The sequence below is a fragment of the Phyllobates terribilis genome, unplaced genomic scaffold (genome assembly GCF_046119375.1).
Source record: "Phyllobates terribilis strain yellow unplaced genomic scaffold, ASM4611937v1 Scaffold_251__1_contigs__length_2838608, whole genome shotgun sequence".
In the NCBI taxonomy this organism is placed as follows: Eukaryota; Metazoa; Chordata; class Amphibia; order Anura; family Dendrobatidae; genus Phyllobates; species Phyllobates terribilis.
This window is the reverse complement of record NW_027363011.1, coordinates 705,224-726,430: the sequence shown is the minus strand read 5'-3', so window position 1 is coordinate 726,430 and position 21,207 is coordinate 705,224. Positions and strand designations below refer to the sequence as shown.

Genomic DNA, 21,207 nt, shown 5'->3' with positions numbered 1-21,207 from the left:
GTACTTTTATTTATTTATTTTTTTATAATAATATTTATTGATGGGTACATTATATTTTTATTTTTGGTGGATTAGTTTTTTTTTATTTATTTATTTATTTTTTTCACTTTCTGATAGTTTATATACTTTATTACTTTGTCCCACTCTGGGACTTTCACTTTTTTTTCTCTGATCGCCTGCATGGCACAGGAATGCAGCACCATCCCTGTGCTATGCAGGCTGTCAGCGCTGGACAGGGAGAAGACTGTTTGGAGATGCACTGCGCATGTCCAAACAATCTTCCTGCTGTCTGGTGACCCGGATGTTGTCATGACGACATTGGGTCGTCATGGCAACACCCGGGAAGCCTTTGCAGACAGCGCTGGAAGCCGGAAGCTGGAAGAGGAGGTGAGTATCTGCGATCACCTCCCCTTGCCCCCGCAATGCTGCGATCGACTGAGATCGCAGCATCGCGGGGGTTAATGTGCTGGGAGCGGTGCAGGACCACTCCCTGCACATAGTATCGGGTGTCAGCTGTGACAATCAGCTGACACCCGGCGGCGATCGCGCCCGCACAGCCTGTGTGTGCGCGCGATCGCCATGACGTACTAATACGGGTCTGGCTCTTAAGTCCCAGGGCACAGACGCGTATTAGTACGTCAAATGTTGTTAAGGGGTTAAAGGGGTTGTGCCTCAAACAAAAGTACATTTTAATCAACAGATCTTGGAATAAAAATAAGTTCCACAATTGGATGTGTTAAAAAAAAATATTCCTGTGCTGAGATAATCTTATAAATGTGCCCCTGCTGTGTACTGTGTAATGGCTGTGTCTGACCGTGCAGGAACATGGTCTGATCATACCACAGCTCCTGGGCAGTGGAGGACGCAAAAGAGTATACAGAGAGGACAGAATGCAAATTATTCTTTCTTGTGAGGTAAAACATTTCCCTGCCTCTTTTTAAACAATATTTTCCTCAAAGAATCATTTGTGATCCCCTGTTATTACGTCTGTATACTTTTTTCTGCCCCCCACCCAGGAGATGTGGTATGATCAGACCATGTTTTGTACACGGTAAGACACAGCCATTACACAGTACACAGCAGGGGCACAATTATAAGATTATCTCAGCACAGGAACATTTTATTTAAACACATCCAATTGTGGAAGATATTATTCCAGGATCTGTTGATGAAACTGACGAGGGGCAGTACCCCGAAACACAGTGTCTGTAAATTGAGTTTCTGGTTCTGGCCTATATCCTAAGTCATGTGATAAGGCTCGTTAAAGGGTCACTGTTGACTTTTAGAATTGCTACTTCCTGTAGGTGGCACTAGAGTTCTAGTCCTCTTCCTCGCTGAAGAGACAATTTGCATATTTCCCAGAGGAGCATTGTGGCTTTAAAAGTCTCCTCACCGTGATGTGCTTAACATGTCACTCTCCACAAGGAGAAATGTTACCCCTTAGATACCGGTCTGACGCCTCTCACCCAGCCAAACCAGAACTCACACTTTGCACTGACGAGCGGCAGTAGCTCGAAACACAGTGTCTGCATATAGAGTTTCTGGTTCTGGCTTCTATCCTCAGTCACGCGATAAGGCTCGTTAAAGGGTCAATATTGACTTTTAGGATTGCTACTTCCTGTAGGTGGCACTAGAGTTCTAGTCCTCTTCCTCTCTGAAGAGACAATTTGATTAAAATGTACTTTTGTTTGTGGTACAACCCCTTTTCCATCTCAGAGAAAACTTTCGACAAGCAATGCGTCTTACCATATAACTAAGTGTGTAATAGTATATGTGAGAATTTGGCTGTGCTTGCTGGTTCTGATGGTGGCCACGTAACTGCAAGTGTTTGATTTCCATAGTTGTGATTACCTGCCTAATAGATTCTCATTCGATTCTCTTTACTGAGAGAAGTAGATGACAATCTGGTGAACGGATTCACATTATCTTTTTCGGGGTTTGTCTACAGGAACTTCTCTCATGCTTTGACCAATGGAACAGGTGTCAGGAGAAAGACAAAACTAGAGAGGAACAGAGACCCAGTGACTTTCTAGTAAGTGTTTCACAAGTACACACACGACACCATCAGATTCACCAGGTGTAAGCAGATGTTGTTATAGAAAACATAGTTTTTGCATCATTTCTTTTATCCTCTTCATCCTCAAAGTACCAGACAAACTGTAAGTTACTCACAAAACACACGGACTGACGGCAGCCATTTTTAGTTTTTATAATTATTCTTATACTTTATCATCCTATGTCCGTAGATGCATTCTTCACTAAAATCGGGTGCTCAGAAAAGAAAAGAGCAGCGACAGAAAGCTCCACAAATAAATGAAGAGATTTGTAAAATTCCTAAATTCCTTTCTTTAAAAGAAAATCTACAGAATCTGATCGGCCTACTGAATGTGATGTCAATAACAGCTGTGAAAATGTCCATCTCCATCTCACTGCTCTGAGCATGCGGATTATTTCATTGTAGTGCCGCAAACATCTGACGCAGAGCCAGAAAATGTCCATCTCCATCTCACTGCTCCGAGCATGCGGATTATTTATTTCATTGTAGTGCCCCAAACATCTGACGCCGAGCCAAAAAATGTCCATCTCCATCTCACTGCTCCGAGCATGCGGATTATTTATTTCATTGTAGTGCCCCAAACATCTGACGCAGAGCCAGAAAATGTCCATCTCCATCTGACTGCTCTGAGCATGCAGATTATTTCATTGTAGTGCCCCAAACATCTGACACAGAGCCAGAAAATGTCCATCTCCATCTCACTGCTCTGAGCACGCGGATTATTTCATTGTAGTCCCCCAAACATCTGACGCAGAGCCAGAAAATGTCCATCTCCATCTGACTGCTCTGAGCATGCAGATTATTTCATTGTAGTGCCCCAAACATCTGACACAGAGCCAGAAAATGTCCATCTCCATCTCACTGCTCTGAGCACGCGGATTATTTCATTGTAGTGCCCCAAACATCTGACGCAGAGCCAAAAAATGTCCATCTCCATCTCACTGCTCTGAGCACGCGGATTATTTCATTGTAGTGCCCCAAACATCTGACGCAGAGCCAGAAAATGTCCATCTCCATCTCACTGCTCTGAGCACACGGATTATTTCATTGTAGTGCCGCAAACATCTGACGCAGAGCCAGAAAATGTCATTGACGAGATGGCGGGTGCTCAGGAAGGGGCGGAAGCTGCTTCAGAGTCTCCATCAGATATTGGGCTGTGCAAATGGAAAGTGAAAAATTATATTGGAGTAAAGTCTTAAAAAGATCCCTCTACACCAGATGTTTCCAACTGTGACCAGCTAACATTTATGGTCCGTTATGTTTTGCCCACTGGACTCCTTGAAAGATTTCTACAATTCATTCCTGTTATTGGTCACACTGGCAAACAAACAGCCAAGGTGATTGGTGGTATGCCTTGTAAAAATGGTATTAATATTAAAGATTGTAGGGGTCAGTCTTATGATAATGCTGCCAATATGAATGGGAAGTACAATGGGGTCCAAGCACATGTTAGGAATTCATTCCCTGTGCGGTCCATTCCCTTAACCTGTTTCATTGCAGCCATTTGATAAATTCTAAAAAGTTCATTTTTTTCTAGTTAAGTACAATCTACAGAACTCCCAGAACATGTGTAACAAATGCGCATCTCCTGTTGCACATCTTGGACGATCTGCATTTGGACGTGGCCCAATTCTAAAAAGAAGGCTCGATGTTCTATACAGTGGGTACGGAAAGTATTCAGACCCCTTTACATTTTTCACTCTTTGTTTCATTGCAGCCATTTGGCAAATTCTAAAAAGTTCATTTTTTTCTCATTAAAGTACACTCTGCACCCCATCTTGTCTGAAAAAAAACAGAAATGTAGAAATTTTTGAAAATGTATTAAAATGAAAAACTGAAATATCACATGGTCATAAGAATTCAGACTCTTTGCTCAGACACTCATATTTAAGTTACATGCTGTCTATTTCCTTGTGATCCTCCTTGAGATGGTTCTACTCCTTCATTGGAGTCCAACTGTGTTTAATTATACTGATAGGACTGGATTTGGAAAGGCGCACACCTGTCTATATAAGACCTCACAGCTCACAGTGCATGTCAGACCAAATGAGAATCATGAGCTCAAAGGAACTGCCCAAGGAGCTCAGAGACAGAATTGTGGCAAGGCACAGATCTGGCCAAGGTTACAAAAGAATTTCTGCATTAGTCAAGGTTCCTAAGAGCACAGTGGCCTCCATAATCCTTAAATGGAAGAAGTTTGGGACCACCAGAAGCCTTCCTAGACCTGGCCATCCAGCCAAACTGTGCAATCGTGGGAGAAGAGCCTTACTGAGAGAGGTAAAGAAGAACCCCAAGATCACTGTGGCTGAGCTCCAGAGATGCAGTAGGGAGATGGGAGAAAGTTCCACAAAGTCAACTATCACTGCAGCCCTCCACCAGTCGGGCCTTTATGGCAGAGTGGCCCAAAAGAAGCCTCTCCTCAGTGCAAGACATATGAAAGCCCGCATAGAGTTTGCTCAAAAACACATGAAGGACTCCCAGACTATGAGAAATAAGATTCTCTGGTCTGATGAGACGAAGATAGAACTTTTTGATAATAATCCTCAGCGGTATGTGTGGATAAAACCAGGCACTGCTCATCACCTGCCCAATACAATCCCAACAGGGAAACATGGTGGTGGCAGCATCATGCTATGAGGGTGTGTTTCAAATGCAGGGACAGGACGACTGGTTGCAATTGAAGGAAACATGAATGCGGCCAAGTACAGAGATATCCTGGATGAAAACCTCTTCCAGAGTGCTCTGGACCTCAGACTTGGCCAAAGGTTCACCTTCCAACAAGACAATGATCCTAAGCACACAGCTAAAATAACAAAGGAGTGGCTTCAGAACAACTATGTGACCATTCTTGACTGGCCCAGCCAGAGCCCTGACCTAGACCCAATTGAGCATCTCTGGAGAGACCTGAAAATGGCTGTCCACCAACGTTCACCATCCAAGCTGACGGAACTGGAGAGGATCTGCAAGGAAGAATGGCAGAGGATCCCCAAATCCAGGTGTGAAAAACTTGTTGCATCATTCCGAAGAAAAATCATGGCTGTACTAGCTCAAAAGGGTGCTTCTACTCAATACTGAGCAAAGGGTCTGAATACTTATGCCCGTGTGATATTTCAGTTTTTCTTTTTTAATACATTTTCAAAAATGTCTACATTTCTGTTTTTTTTTCAGTCAAGATAGGGGGCAGAGTGGAGAAAAAAAATGAACTTTTTAGAATTTGCCAAATGGCTGCAATGAAACAGAGTGAAAAATGTAAAGGGGTCTTTCCTTACCCACTGTATAGAACATCGAGACTACTTTTTAGAATTGGGCCAAATGCAGATTGTCCAAGATGTGCAACAGGAGATGCGCATTTGTTACACATGTTCTGGGAGGTCTGTAGATTGGGCTCCTACTGGAAAAACACACTATCTTTAATAAAAAAGGGTATTTGGTGTGCAAATCCAAGCAGACCCCAAAATATGCATATTGGGATATTGGAGAGAATCTGTCGATTTTGAATCCCTGATGGCTATAGGTCTTTTGCAAACATTGTATCAAGCACGCAAACTTATTGCACAACATTGGCTAGAAACTCAACCACCGACAATTTATAAGTTAATAAATAAGCTAAACAATATTATTTGGTTAGAAATAAAGGTATATAGAAAGAGAAAAGCAACCAAGAAATTTGACAACATCTGCGGACCCTGGTTGAATATTCCAGACCTGCCATCTGGAGTACTCCTGAGAAATAACATGGCAATTTCTGGTTTCATGAACACTTGTGGTATGATCATTCCAGGTTAAATGATATAAGTATGTTCAGTACACATGCAAACTAATTATTATAACTGAATGGCAGATATTCTAATGTATACACATCATAAAAAGTAATAATCATATGAATATAGATTTCTCTGGAGTGTTATTGGGGGGGGTATTAGTTTGTTTGAATGAAAAAAATCGAATCCTTGGAAGCAGATGACAATTTTATTGTATTTTATGTATAACAATAATATATAATGATACCATGTAACATTGAATCTCTCTCTGTTCTACTGATCTTTCTATGTAAAACGTTATTGTGTCATTTTCTTAATAAAAATGATCTGATTGAAAAAAAAGTGTCTTATAGTCCAAGAAATACGGTAAGTTCTAAAGTAATTTTCCTTTCTCATTTAATTATATGACGGTCTTATGTGTTTTTCTACAATTCGTAAATAAAATATATAGTTTCTCCACGTCTGGGTTATTTTTGATGGTTAACAAAATATGATTTTCCAGTAATTATTTTTTTACAATCTAGGTATGATAATGGCTTCTCTGTGTGTGAGATATTAACCTCCCATGCCGGCAATGTTCCAGCGGTGTCAGCACTTGCGTTCCGGGGGCTCATGTAAGGTTGTTATGTCATGTGAGCCCTGCATCCAATCAGCGCTGGCATCACTGTTCTCACTTTCGGAAAAATCGAACAATGAGACGAAGTCAGAGAGAAGCTGCAGCCCTGGCTTCCTGTTGATGTTCAATACGTCTGAAGGCGGGGACAGTGAAGCCAGGGCTGATTGGGCACAGGACCCACGTGATGTAACAACTTCACATGAGCCCCGGGAATGAGAATCCTGACACCGCTGGAATTGTGCCGTCATGGGAGGTTTGTTTAAGTGTTTATATTTTAACAAGACCAAACATGAGGAATGAGAAGGGGTTGCCCTACTAGTGGACAACCCCTGTGTGGGTTCTCTGGTGCTTAACAAAAGCTGATTGACAGCTAAAACATTTCCCACATTCTGAACATGAAAAAGGCTTCTCTCCTGTGTGGGTTCTCTGGTGTCTTTCAAGATGCGCTTTCGGGTTAAAACATTTCCCACATTCTGAACATGAAAAAGGCTTCTCTCCTGTGTGGGTTCTCTGGTGTCTTCCAAGATGTGCTTTGCGGTTAAAACATTTCCCACATTCTGAACATGAAAAAGGCTTCTCTCCTATGTGGGTTCTCTGGTGTCTTCCAAGATGCGCTTTCCGGTTAAAACATTTCCCACATTCTGAACATGAAAAGGGCTTCTCTCCTGTGTGAGTTCCCTGGTGTATAAAAAGACTGCATTTCCGGTTAAAACATTTCCCACATTCTGAACAGGAAAAAGGTTTCTCCCCTGTGTGAATTCTCTGGTGCTTAACCAAATCTGATTTCAGGTTACAACATTTCCCACATTCTGAACAAGAAAAAGGCTTCTCCCCTGTGTGGGTTCTCTGGTGCATTTCAAGATGCGCTTTCCGGTTAAAACATTTCCCACATTCTGAACATGAAAAAGGCTTCTCCCCTGTGTGAATTCTTTGGTGCCTAACCAAATCTGATTTCAGGTTAAAACATTTCCCACATTCTGAACATGAAAAAGGCTTCTCTCCTGTGTGAGTTCTTTGGTGTATAACAAAATTCCCTTTCAGTGTGAAACATTTCCCACATTCTGAACATGAAAAGGACTTCTCTCCTGTGTGAGTTCCCTGGTGTATAAAAAGACTGTATTTCCGATTAAAACATTTCCCACATTCTGAACAGGAAAAAGGCTTCTCCCCTGTGTGGGTTCTCTGGTGCATTTCATGATGCGCTTTCCGGTTAAAACATTTCCCACATTCTGAACATGAAAAAGGCTTCTCCCCTGTGTGAATTATTTGGTGCCTAACCAAATCTGATTTCAGGTTAAAACATTTCCCACATTCTGAACAGGAAAAAGGCTTCTCCCCTGTGTGAGTTCTCTGGTGATTAACCAAATCTGATTTCTGGTTAAAACATTTCCCATACTTGTGACAAGAAAATCTGTTCTCTGCTGTTTGAATTTTTTGATGTTTAAGAGAAGACTTTTCGAGAGGAAAACCATTTCCATATTCTGAACTTGAAAATGGCTTCTTTGAATTAGGAGCAGTTTGTTTTTTAATGCTTATTTTGTGACTATGATTTTCCATAGTAGTGGGTAATGAATCAGAAGACATGACGTGTTTCAGAGGATCAGATGACAGATCTTTGCTGTGAAGGGATGATGGTATATCTGGAGTAATGGCATTCACTTCAGTTGTCTGTTGTGGGATCTCAAGATTATCCGATTTAAAAATGGAAGATGTCAGCTGTCCCTCTGATCTCCTGGTACAGACATCTGCCAAGAATAAAACCAATTATTATTTTAGAATAAAATATCTTTGAATTTTATATTTTTTAACATTTCTACTTAAACTGTAAAATGGTAAGTTATGAAAACATATTGAATTATTCACCAAGAAAACCTCAGAGGATGACCCAGTAGAGCACGGTGTGCAACTTTTTGTTCAGTCTGCCTCCCAAATATGCAATAAAAAGCCACCAAAAAATGTTATGTAGGCGAAAATAATACCACTCAAATCCATCATCTGTTAATGGAAAAAAACGGGGGTTTCCACATCACTAGTGGCTCAAAGGCTCTTGAAAAGCAACATGGCTTCCATAAACCAGTCCAGCAATATCGGCTCTCCCAAAGTCAAATCTCCCCCTCACTTCTGAGCCTTGCAGTGCGTCCAAACCACATGTACCATCCATGTATTTGGCATTACTATAGTGAGAAGAACCCACTTAATCTACGGTGTGTGTCTGGAGCACAATCTGGGCACTATGTGTTGGGTAATAAAATGGTATATTTGCAATTTTCACTCTCCAACATCCAGTGAGTGCTAATTTCCGGAAAGTGCCTGTGGAGTCAAAATAGTAACAACTTCTAAAGATTGATTCAATGAGGGTTACAATTTCCAAAATGGATTCATTATATGGGGATTTCTACTGCTGATTTTCTGACATTTTATTATATTAGGGCTTCTGTAAATGTTGTGTCCCATCTCCTCTGGGATCTGCACCTGCTTCAGTCACCAAATAAGAGATAATCAGCCGCACTCATGGAGATATCCTTAGTAATAGATTTATTGTGACAGAACAAAGCCATATGCTGGGTTACGTTTCAACCCTATCAGGGTCTTTCTGAAACATCGCTAGAATAAGAGATATATACAAAATTAGCCGTGCTATACAAATATACATGAGGTCCTAAAAACTGACTATACATGAATGATATGTACAGAAATCATGGGGAACAAAAACAAAACAAAAACCATATTGTATAATAATACTGACGAAATGGAGCGTTGTCCAGGGGAGTTAGTGTGGAGCGCTGTGTGCGTTTGCTGTGGTGCCGTTGGTGTCAGTGGGAGCGTGTATATGCGTGCTTAGCTCGGTACACACTGCGTCTGAAGCCTCGTTCTGGCTCTCAATCCTGGGTCACTTCCGGTGCCTTGACACCGGAAGTACCGAGCTAAGCGCGTATATACACGTTCCCACTGACACCAATGGCACCAGAGCACCACTGCAAGTGCACACAGCGCTCCACACCAACTCCCCTGGACAACGCTCCATATGGTCAGTATTACTCCTGGTGTCCACTTTTCCTTTATACTACTGATTACATCTCAGCTACGTTTATGTCTTTTCCAACAGCCTCCACCGTACCACGGTTGGACAGTACATTTTTGCTAACAAGCATAAAACTTCCTTATACTTCGGACATTACCATACCTAGGTTTGTACCATTTCAATGTCTTCTTTCCCCCTCCCCCTTCCAGAACATATCCGTCTCACCTATTAACTAAACCCTCCCTAGATACATATACACCGCGTGAAGAATTATTAAGCAAATGCGTATTTTGATCACATGATACTTTTTATACATGTTGTCCTACTCCAAGCTGCATAGGCTTGAGAGCCAACTACCAATTAAGTAAATCTGGTGATGTGCATCTCTGTAATGAGGAGGGGTGTTGACTAATGACATCAATACCCTATATAAGGTGTGCTTAATTATTAGGCAACTTCCTTTCCTTTGGCAAAATGGGTCAGAAGAGAGATTTGACGGGCTCTGAAAAGTCCAAAATTGTGAGATGTCTTGCAGAGGGATGCGGCAGTCTTGAAATTTCCAAACTTTTGAAGCGTGATCACCGAACAATCAAGCGTTTCATGGCAAATAGCCAACAGGGTTGCAAGAAGCGTGTTGGCCAAAAAAGGCGCAAAATAACTGCCCATGAATTGAGGAAAATCAAGAGTGAAGCTGCCAAGATGCCAATCACCACCAGTTTTGCCATATTTCAGAGCTGCAACGTTACTGGAGTATCAAAAAGCACAAGGTGTGCGATATTCAGGGACATGGCCAAGGTAAGGAAGGCTGAAAAACGACCACCTTTGAACAAGAAACATAAGATAAAACATCAAGAATGGGCTAAGAAATATCTTAAGACTGATTTTTCAAAGGTTTTATGGACTGATGAAATGAGAGTGACTCTTGATGGGCCAGAGGCTGGATCAGTAAAGGGTAGAGAGCTCCACTCCGACTCAGATGCCAGCAAGGTGGAGGTGGGGTACTGGTATGGGCTGATATCATCAAAGATGAACTTGTGGGACCTTTTCGGGTTGAGGATGGAGTGAAGCTCTACTGCCAGTTTCTGGAAGACAAATTCTTCAAGCAGTGGTAAAGAAAGAAGTCGGTATCGTTCAAGAAAAAGATAATTTTCATGCAGGACAATGCTCCATCACATGCATCCAACTACTCCTCAGCGTGGCTGGCCAGTAAAGGTCTAAAAGAAGAAAAAAATAATGACACAGCCCCCTTGTTCACCTGATCTGAACTCCATAGAGAACCTGTGGTCCATCATAAAATGTGAGATCTACAGGGAGGGAAAACAGTACACCTCTCGGAACAGTGTCTGGGAGGCTGTGGTGGCTGCTGCACGCAATGTGGATCGAAAACAGATCAAGCAACTGACAGAATCTATGGATGGAAGGCTGTTGAGTGTCATCATAAAGAAAGGTGGCTATACTGATCACTAATTTTTTTTGTTTTTGCATGTCAGAAATGTTTATTTCTAAATTTTGTGCACTGATATTGGTTTACCTGGTGAAAATAAACAAGTGAGATGGGATTATATTTGGTTTTTATTAAGTTGCCTAATAATTCTGCACAGTAATAGTTACCTGCACAAACAGATATCCTCCTAAGATAGCCAAATCTAAAAAAAAAACACTCCAACTTCCAAAAATATTAAGCTTGGATATTTATGAGTCTTTTGGGTTGATTGAGAACATAGTTGTTGATCAATAATAAAAATAATCCTCTAAAATAAAACTTGCCTAATAATTCTGCACACAGTGTATATGTGCACATATGTTTGGCTCTAGTCCTTATCCCTCAAATTCTTGCTTTTAGTGTTCCTATTGTTCTTACCCCTATATGAATCCATTATTACTAGTATTGAGCGAGTATGTTCTATTAACCCTTTCGCCGAGTATGCTCAGGCCGAGGTCCGAGTATTTATAGCTGCTCGGTGATATGTTTGAATCACTCCCGTGTGCATGATTTGCGACTGTTTGACAGCTTTATTACATGTGAAGAATGTGTAAGAAATAGACATTCCTCCCACGTATTAAAACTGTCAAACAGTCGCAAATCATGCACACGGGAGCGATTCAACCATATCACCGAGCAGCTGTAATTACTTGGAGCATGGCCCGAGCATACTCGGAACAGAACATACTCGCTCAACACTAATTATTACTTTATTTTTTTTGTTTGCTTTTTCGTTGTTTTGTTGTCTTCATGTCATGTAGTTGCATAGAATAAATGTAATATGGTTTTTGTTCCCCATGATTTCTGTACATATTATTCCTGTACAGTTAATTTTTAGGACCTCATGTATATTTGTACAGCACGGCTAACTTTGTATATTTCTCTTCTTCTAGCGATGTTTGAGAAAGACCCTCATATTAGGTAATATTAACTCAATATATAACTCTAATAGTTTCTGTCTATATCACACGTCCCTGTTGGACCTTATCTAGGATCTATTGTCCACCTGGCTTATCCTTCTGACACCACTCCTCTACCTCTATATTTATTTTTTTGGTGGGGTTCTAGGAATTGTCACTATAATATTCTGTAGCCTATAATAGGCAGAACCTGCCATATCTGTTATACCTGTATTAATTTTGGTTTGTTTTGTTTAGTGATGGATTTGCCTTGAAAAAGACCGGTAAAACGGTGGAAATGTTGGCCCATGCTCTGGGCTTATGCTCTGTTTACAAGAGGGGTATATTTCTTATTCAATAAAGCATTCAATAAAGGCCCATCATAATATTTTTCTTCAAGTGATTTTCCAACTTGTCAGCACATTCTACGCACACTGTCATTTGGCTTTATAGTTTACAGATCTGGACAGGTAACGGTCAGCAGGAGAATGTTGTGATCTAGAAGCAAAATGGTGATCACACGATTGTGATACGGCCGGACTACACCACCGATAAAGCAGCCACAGCCGGTGACTGAGAAGAATCTGTGACTTCTCAGCATTTAGTGGTTACTACTCACCTGGGTGGTCATATGTAGGAATCTCCTCTTTACACCGCTCATCACCCCTCACATATGTCTCTGTAGTATTAATATGGGTCAGATCTTCACCCTGAGACAAATATTGTAAAAGTCACAGACAGATGAGAAGTCACATCTATGATCAGCTCTAATCCTGCCATCTCCACCGTTCTCATTACACAAGTATAAAGCATATAATACTGGTGGATAAAACAAGACTGAGCACAAGACCTTCACAGCTATCTACACATCATAAGGGAGATCTCATGACACCTTCTCTTCATCTACCTGATGATCCTGAGGAACATTGGGAACTTCTTGTTTACTGTCCTGTGGAAGAAGAGGACGGGGACATCTCTCTGGTGTTGTCCTCTTACTGGATAGATCTGGAGGAAACACATACAGGGACTGAATTCATTCTTTACATACAGATAATTATAGGCCGTGTGTATTTAGTCCTATTACCTGGTGATGTGAGGGGCTGGGGAACCTCCATCATGATGTCCTTGTACAGATCTTTGTGTCCTTCTAAATACTCCCACTCCTCCATGGAGAAATAGACAGCGACATCCTGACATCTTATAGGAACCTGACACATACAATGATACCGTCATCCCCCCGATCCCTTCATAGCATTACTGTATAATGTCCCAGCATTCCCAGCAGTGTCACCTCTCCAGTCAGCAGCTCAATCATCTTGTAGGTGAGTTCTAGGATCTTCTGGTCATTGATGTCCTCATGTATCAGGGGTTGAGGTGGAGGCCCTGTGATTGGGCTCAGGGGTCTTCCCGATCCCTCAGACACAGGGTCCTGACAGCGCTCACTAGAGGTCTTCTTCACTACTGTGTAATCCTGGTTATGGAGAGACACATTAATAAATCTCACTACAGACATTTCCAGAGTCCTCACCTCTCCAGTTCTGTCCATCTGTTATTCCCATAGATAAGAATGATGTAATGTGACGTCATCAGAATCTCTCACCTCTCCAGTAAGCCGGAAGAGGATCTCTAGGGTGAGGTGTAATATCCTCTCCGCCATCTTGTCTCTGTCCATATCTATCTTTGACCGGTAAATGAGGAAAATTCTCTTCTATAGAAGATCTTCACTGAGGCATTTCTAAAAGCTTTTTTGTTTGTACAAACACAGTGCACAGAAATTATTAGATACCAAAATCTCCATGTACAGTGTTTTATGGGGTTTGTTTCTGGCCTTAGGCTTTCCTATATTACAAAAAAAACACCAGAAAAAAGCAGATATTAAAATGTTTCAAAAGAAAATTAGCACCAACAATTTTTGCAAAAAGAAAAAAACATGCAAAAAGCATAAGTTGGATTTCAGTATACGGCACTAGTCAAGTAGGATGCAAGTGAAAAGCTCGTGCACCCGACTTAAATAAAACCAGACATAAGCACCGATAAATGGCCTAGACAAGCCTACCAATGGGTAAAAACCTTGACAAACCTGCCCTACTCTTCCATGAACCAGTATCTGCTTTGACGAACGGATGGCGGGACAATATGGCGCTGACCCCAGAATGCGTCTCAGCAACGCAAACAGCTTTACCTCTGTCTAACAGTGAATATACTGAGGATGCATCATTAACAGAGGTACCCTCCGATTTGCTGGACTATAAATAACTGGCTGTTGAAAGCAGAATTGCTCCTGATATTCAAAAGATTCTGGAGCAACCATCCAAACCTCCCTCAACCACTTACAGTGAGAACTACGTGGCCACAAAGATAGAATCGCAGAGCTTGAACAACGGGTCCTGCAATTGAAAGATGCAAATAGTTAAATGAAAACTTACATAGGGATTTTATTAATACTTTTATTAAATCACTAGAGTAACATAAAATATAAAACTAATTAAAAAATTATAAACTGGTTTATTTTTAATTGTAAAAGAGAAGCAATAATAAAAATGGTAATAATAATACATTTGTGAGGCCTAGTCCCAGTTAGTTAGTAAGTTAGTGTAGTGTAATGTAGGGGGTACAATTGGGGAAAGAAGGTTGAACTTGATGGACCTAGGTCTTTATTTAACCTATGTTACGATGTACTATTTTACGTTAAAGAAATGTCTACAGAATCCAGCCGCCTCCGTGAAAGGCCGGAGTCCCATTAGCGTGTGGCATCCGATGCAAGAGCGATATGCGAATGACACTCGGCTCCTGCTCTGCTGAGAGCGACAGCCGAGTGTCAGTGCTCTGATCCTCTCACATGAGAGGATTGTAGCACAGTTGCGGAGAAGATGGAGAAATTAATTTCTCCATCTCCTCTTTTGCTGGTGCCGGCGGGAATCGCAATGCATTAGGGTGATATCAGAGTGCAGTTCGATGTTTCACATGCAGCCATAAACTTGTATGGGTGCGTGTGATCCGAATTCAGCATGCAATGGCACCATATTGCATTTTTTTTTTTATAGTCCAATCGCAATCCGATCGGAGCTGGAAAAAAAAAACGCATGTGGGCACACACTCAAAAATTAAAACTGGACCTAATGCAATCCAATGTTTTACTGGATTGCATTCGTCCGAATTAATCACAAGTGACAGAGAGTCCAAAAGGTGGAAGATCTAGAGAATAGATACAGACACAGTAACTTGAGACTAATAAGGCTAATGGAGTCGGTTCCTGCCTCAGAATTACAGCGACTCTGTGAGAGAGATCTGCCTCAATCACTGGGTCTCAGCCATAGCGGCAGAGTTGAAAGAGCACAGAGAGTGGGACTGGATATACGTTCTCACCAACAATGAAATTCTTAGATTACGACAAAGCAGACATTATGAGAGCTTACAGAAAAAGGTATCACTGTCACGGGTGTGTCAGAAGTGACAGACAGTCGCCCTACAGCTGGTTGCAGGAGATCTCTACGTTTGGCATTACAGACACCTTCTTAGAGGCTGTCTCTCTAGGACCCAGCGGCTATCTTCCTCTGGCTAATTAACACCCTGGCCTGGGTGTATAAATACCTGCTGTCTGCTAGAGGGAGGTGCCGGCGACACTCACATTACCCTTTGTGAAGGCTCGGAGCAAAGTGCATTACTTCATCCTCTCTGGAGCTATGAGGACGGGTATTCATCTCTCTGAAGTTGACTAAAAGCTAAGCTATCTTCCCTTGTTTGTTACCCCTTGTTATTAATAGTAGTCAGTGGGGATTGACTAGCGCTCATCCCGCTCCCTTCCCTAGCCAGGGCCAAACACCAGGGAAAGACAGGGTGAGGTTTGCGTGCGGCAATTGGTGAAGAGAAAATGTAGGGACGTTAGTGGAGACAGGGTGATACTAGATCAGCCTAGGAGGGCTCCACTTCCCCCTTTCCATAGAGTCTGGGCTCCCTTTTCCTCTTCCCTTTGTGCTGCACTAAGTCTTTCTCACACCTTGCATGACTATCGCCTTTCGATAATGAAAGTAATGCGGCTCTTACTATTTGAAGATTACATAGTTACATAGGTTGAATAAAGACCTAGGTCCATCAAGTTCAACCTTCCTCCCCCATTTGTACATTTTGTCACTAATTTAACTATAACCCACAATGTTATGCGTAGTGAGGAAATCATCCAGCCCTTTTTTATTCGGAAGATGTCACCAAACACAAGAGGTCCTTTAAAAAAAATCTGTTTAACTTTATTCCAGTAAAAGTGGAGGTTCACACTCCAGTATCCTGCTGTACTAAGAATTTTCCAGGAAAGGTTATTACTTTTAAGTCGCCTCAAGAGGCTGAAAGGGACATGGACACTTCACTCTCCAAATCATCGAGACATGGAGGTTAGGAAAGAAGTGAATGAGAAGAAGCCAGACACTACTCAACACCAAAGGCCCAAGGACAGCATAGACACCGGAGCAGATCACCTACTTGAATGGTAATCACTTTCCACAAGTCAGCCAATCTTTTCTGCCTATTCAAAAGATTCGTAAATGTTGAAAAAGTTATGTCTCCGACTGGTTTACATGTCAGGAAGTGAACTGCTTGTTTACATCATATTAATTCTCCATGTTGAGATTTACATTATTTTTCTTGGCTTTAATGAGAGGGACCAATATTGTTTATTGTTCTCTTTGAAAAACAGTCTCAATGTTGATGCTATATATTTTTTCTTTGTCTTTTCTATCATAGGAACATTGCTGCTAAATAATTCACAGTAGCATTTATAGACATAGTATATAAAGCTCTTAGAGTCATTAATGCTACATAAATGATTAAGGCTATGAAGTTACATGCACCCTGTTGGTGAACGGGTTGACCCAGGTGCGGGAAGAGTCTCTTCTTTTCCCTTTCTTAGTTTTTAATTTAGCTTAATATTCTGAGGTCCAACTCACCAGAAAAAAAGAGAAGTCCACAGCGTGGTCAGTGGTGCAAATACTATTAGCAGGGCAACTTACTGCAGAGCATAAACAGTTAAGTGGTTAATTGTTAAGGGTTTGGGGTTTCCCCCATGTAGTGATGTCTTCCTCCCTCCCCTTTTTTCCCCTCTCTACTGCCCTCTTGTAACATTCTGGCGGGCTCACCCTAGGTCCTCCCTATCACTACTATACTGAGAAATAAAAATAACTATTAATAAAATTACCAAAATCAAAATAGGACTATCAATAGCCCGGAGTGATGTACACTCGATTATTAACCAAATGGGGAAAACCCCATATAATATCCCTCACTATAAGGCTATAAATTTTCACTTTTATTTAATTATTCCATTAAAATGAAGAAAGGGTATTAAAAGTTTGTCCCTAATCTAGAATCATAGAATGGTAGAGTTGGAAGGGACCTCCTGGGTCATCTGGTCCAACCCCCTGCTCAAAGCAGGATTCACTAGATCATCTCAGACAGATGTCTGTCCAGCCTCTGTTTGAAGACGTCCATTGAAGGGGAACTCACCACCTCTCGTGGCAGCCTGTTCCACTCATTAATCACCCTAACTGTCAAAAAGTTTTTTCTAATATCTAATCTGTGTCTCCTCCCATTTAGTTTCATCCCATTGCTTCTAGTCTTTCCTTGTGCAAATGAGAATAAAGATGATCCTTCTACAATGTGACAGCCCTTGACATATTTGTAGACAGCTATTAAGTCTCCTCTCAGTCTTCTTTTTTGCAAGCTAAACATTCCAAAATCCTGCAACCGTTCCTCATAGGACATGGTTTGCAGACCAGTCACCATTCTGGTCGCTCTTCTCTGAACTTGCTCCAGTTTGTCTATGTCTTTTTTAAAATGTGGTGCCCAAAACTGTACACAGTATTCCAGATGAGGTCTGACCAAAGAGGAGTAAAGACCGATAATGACTTCACGTGATCTAGACTGTATGCTTCTGTTAATACATCCCAGAATTGTATTTGCCTTTTTTGCTGCTGCATCACACTGTTGACTCATGTTCAGTCTATGATCTATTAGTATACCTAAGTCTTTTTCACATGTACTGTTGCTTAGCTCTATTCCTCCCATTCTGTATATGCTTTTTTCATTTTTATTGCCCAGATGTAGTACTTTGCATTTTTCCCTGTTAAAAACCATTCTGTTGGTTGCTGCCCACTGCTCCAGTTTATTTAGGTCTTTTTGAATCCTCTCTCTCTCTTCTCTAGTATTAGCTATCCCTCCTAGCTTTGTGTCATCAGCAAATTTAATCAGCTTACCCTCAATTCCTTCATCTAAATCATTGATAAAGATGTTGAACAATACAGGTCCCAGGACGGAGCCCTGTGGTACCCCACTTGAGACATTCATCCAGCTGGATGTGAAGCCATTTACAACCACCCTTTGAGTCCGATCACTAAGCCAGTTATGAATCCACCTAACAGTTGCCTGGTCCATTGCATACTTGGTCATTTTTTCAATAAGGATGGTGTGAGATACTTTGTCAAATGCTTTGCTGAAGTCAAGATATACTATATCTACAGCATTTCCCTGATCCACCCAGTCAGTGATTCTGTCATAGAAGGAAATTAAGTTAGTCTGACATGACTTGTTAGTTACAAACCCATGCTGACTCTGGTTAATCACTTCATTCTTATCCATGTACTTACATACATGTTGTTTAATAATTTGTTCAAAGATCTTTCCTGGTATAGAAGTCAGACTCACCGGCCTATAGTTCCCTGGGTCCACCTTCTTCCCCTTTTTGAAGATAGGAACAACATTTGCTCTTCTCCAGTCTTCTGGGACTTCTCCTGTTCTCCAAGAATTTTCAAAGATTATGGAGAGTGGTTCTAAAATTTCTTCTACGATCTCCTTCAGTACTCTGGGGTGTAATTCATCTGGACCTGGAGACTTGAACTCATTTATGTTAGCTAAAAATTCCCTCACAATCTTTCTGTTTACAGATAACTTGGATTCCTCTATTCCTTTAAAAGGACAGTGAAGATCAGTTGATGTTACATTTTGTTTCTGAGAGAAAACAGATGCAAAATAGGAATTAAAAAGTTCGGCCTTCTCAACACCCTCTCTTACCATTTCTCCATTTTCATCCTGTAAAAATCCTATAGCATCTTTGACTTTTCTTTTACTTTTGACATACCCCCAAAATCCTTTTTTATTGCTTTTGACATCTCTTGCAAGCCTTAATTCATTGTCAGCTTTAGCTAACCTGATACGTGCCCTGCAGGATCTGCAGACTGCATTATAATCTTCTTTAGATATGCCTCCCTCTTTCCATTTAATAAACATTTCTTTCTTTCTTTTTAGCATGTGTTTAAGTTCTGTGTTCATCCATCCTGCTTTCCTTAAATGCTTCCCATTCTTCCTACTTTTCGGGATTGTTAACGATTGTGCTTTGAGAATCTCATTTTTAAAAATTTCCCATCCTTCCTGGACATTTTTGTCCTTAAGGACATCCAGCCATTGGATCCCTCCTATTCTCTTTCTGAGTCTCTTAAAATCTGCCTTTCTAAAATCTAACCTTGAAGTTTGAGTCTTCACATGTCTTCCTCCTCTAGTTATCCAAAATTCTATAATAGCATGATCGCTGCCTCCTAGGGTCCCAGCCACCTTTACCTCCTCAACCATTTCCTCCCTGTTTATAAGGATTAGATCCAAAGTAGCAGATCCCCTTGTTTTCTCCCCTACCTTTTGGAAGATAAAGTTGTCAGCAAGAGAGGATAAGAATTTGCTTGACCTGTTAGTTTTACTTGAGAGAGATTCCCAACAAATGTCTGGATAGTTGAAATCTCCCATGACCACTACGTCATATTTTTTGGAGAACTTGGTCATTTGATACATAAAGAGTTCATCCATATCTTCAGCTTGCCCAGGTGGCCTGTAGTAAATGCCTACAATGGTGTCCTTTCCGTTGTTCTCTCCTTGTATTCTTACCCAAACAGTTTCCACAGAACTCCCAGTCTCTGAAGCTTCAATCTCTGTGCAGATATACGCTTTTCTAACATACAATGCAACACCTCCTCCTCGTTTATCAAGTCTGTTTCTTGCAAATAAGTTGTATCCTTTTAGCCTTTTATTCCAATCATGTGTATCGTCCCACCAAGTTTCAGTGATTCCAATGACATCATATTCCTTTTCCTGCATTAGTAGTTCCAATTCTCCTTGTTTGTTGCCCATGCTTTGTGCATTTGTATAAAAACATTTTAGTTTGTGATTGGTTTCTCTTCCTCCCATATTTTTATTATTTAAATTGTTTTGTCTTTGTTCTTCCTTTCCACTTCCAGTAGCAGAGATCTCAATAGTATTTGTCAGTTGTATGGCTTTTTCTGGCCTTTTGCTTCCCTTCCCACATTGTTCTAGTTTAAAGCTCTTCTGATGAGTGTAGCAAGGCGACTTCCAAATACATGTTTTCCAGTCTTCGTAAGGTGCACCCCATCTCTAGCAAGTAGTCCATCGTATAGGTAATTCATTCCGTGATCCAGAAATCCAAATCCTTGTTGACGGCACCATCGACGTAGCCAGTTGTTCACCTGTAGAATCTTATTCCACCTCATTGTTCCATGGCCATCCACTGGGAGGATGGATGAGAAGACCACCTGCGCTCCCAATTCTTTCACTTTCTTGCCTAAGTCTTCAAAGTCACTGCAGATGGTTTCCAGGTCCTTTCTTGCGGTGTCATTTGTCCCCACATGTATTAGCAGGAATGGGTAGTGATCTGTAGGTCTGAAGAGTCTTGATATCCTGTCAGACACATCTTTAATTTTTGCTCCTGGAAGACAGCACATTTCTCTTGAGGTTATGTCTGGTCTGCAGATAGCGGCCTCTGTTCCTCTTAACAGGGAATCCCCCATGACCACCACTCTCCGTTTTTTCTTCACAACATTCTTCTTTCTCCATCCAGGAGGATTTTGAGGGCTTACAAGGTTATTCATTGCTGGCAAAGTCTTATTTTGCTGTATTTCTTCATGGTTCTCCTGCGTGAGAGCCTGGTACTGGTTCCTGAGCAGTATGGGTGCTGACTGCCTCTCGATCCTCCTGCTTCTGTGGGTCACATGCTTCCATTCCTCTGTTTCCTCAGGTGCAGTTCGAATTTCTTCTCTTTCTGAATCATGAAGAGATAATTCTGCTCTGTCTAAGAACTCTTCACCTTCCTTAATGATTTTCAAGGTAGTTAACCTCTCTTCTAGATTTCGCAACTTTTCCTCCAACAGGGACACAAGCTTGCATTTCTGGCATGTGAAGTTTGGCTTTTCCACTGGCAAGTCTGTGAACATGTAGCAGGATATGCAGTTCACCAAATGGCTCCTGGACTCTTCCATGTTCTTATTGTTAATGTTCTGAAAACAGTGAAAAAAGCTTTAAAAAAAAGCTTCAAAATGCGCGCGCC

General features: G+C 41.3%; 2 protein-coding genes across 2 annotated transcripts in view; both read right to left on the bottom strand.

Moving 5' to 3' along the window:
* Nucleotides 1-6,631: 6,631 nt before the first annotated feature.
* LOC141218900 (uncharacterized) overlaps nt 6,632-21,207 on the bottom strand; it is a 356,089-nt gene continuing 341,513 nt past the window's right edge. The window contains exons 5-8 of the mRNA XM_073665952.1: nt 12,922-13,045; nt 12,745-12,842; nt 12,457-12,547; nt 6,632-8,178 (exon numbers count right to left, since the gene is read on the bottom strand). Coding sequence (XP_073522053.1) covers nt 6,749-8,178; nt 12,457-12,547; nt 12,745-12,842; nt 12,922-13,045 — 1,743 coding nt within the window. The 3' untranslated portion in view covers nt 6,632-6,748. The remainder of the gene's footprint in view (nt 8,179-12,456; nt 12,548-12,744; nt 12,843-12,921; nt 13,046-21,207) is intronic.
* Nucleotides 13,084-14,399, bottom strand: LOC141218916 (oocyte zinc finger protein XlCOF29-like). The gene is made up of 3 exons (XM_073665971.1): nt 14,172-14,399; nt 13,438-13,676; nt 13,084-13,308 (listed from the first exon to the last, which is right to left on the bottom strand). The coding sequence occupies exons 2-3, from the start codon at nt 13,507-13,509 to the stop codon at nt 13,084-13,086; spliced, it is 297 nt and encodes a 98-aa protein (XP_073522072.1). The 5' UTR covers nt 13,510-13,676; nt 14,172-14,399.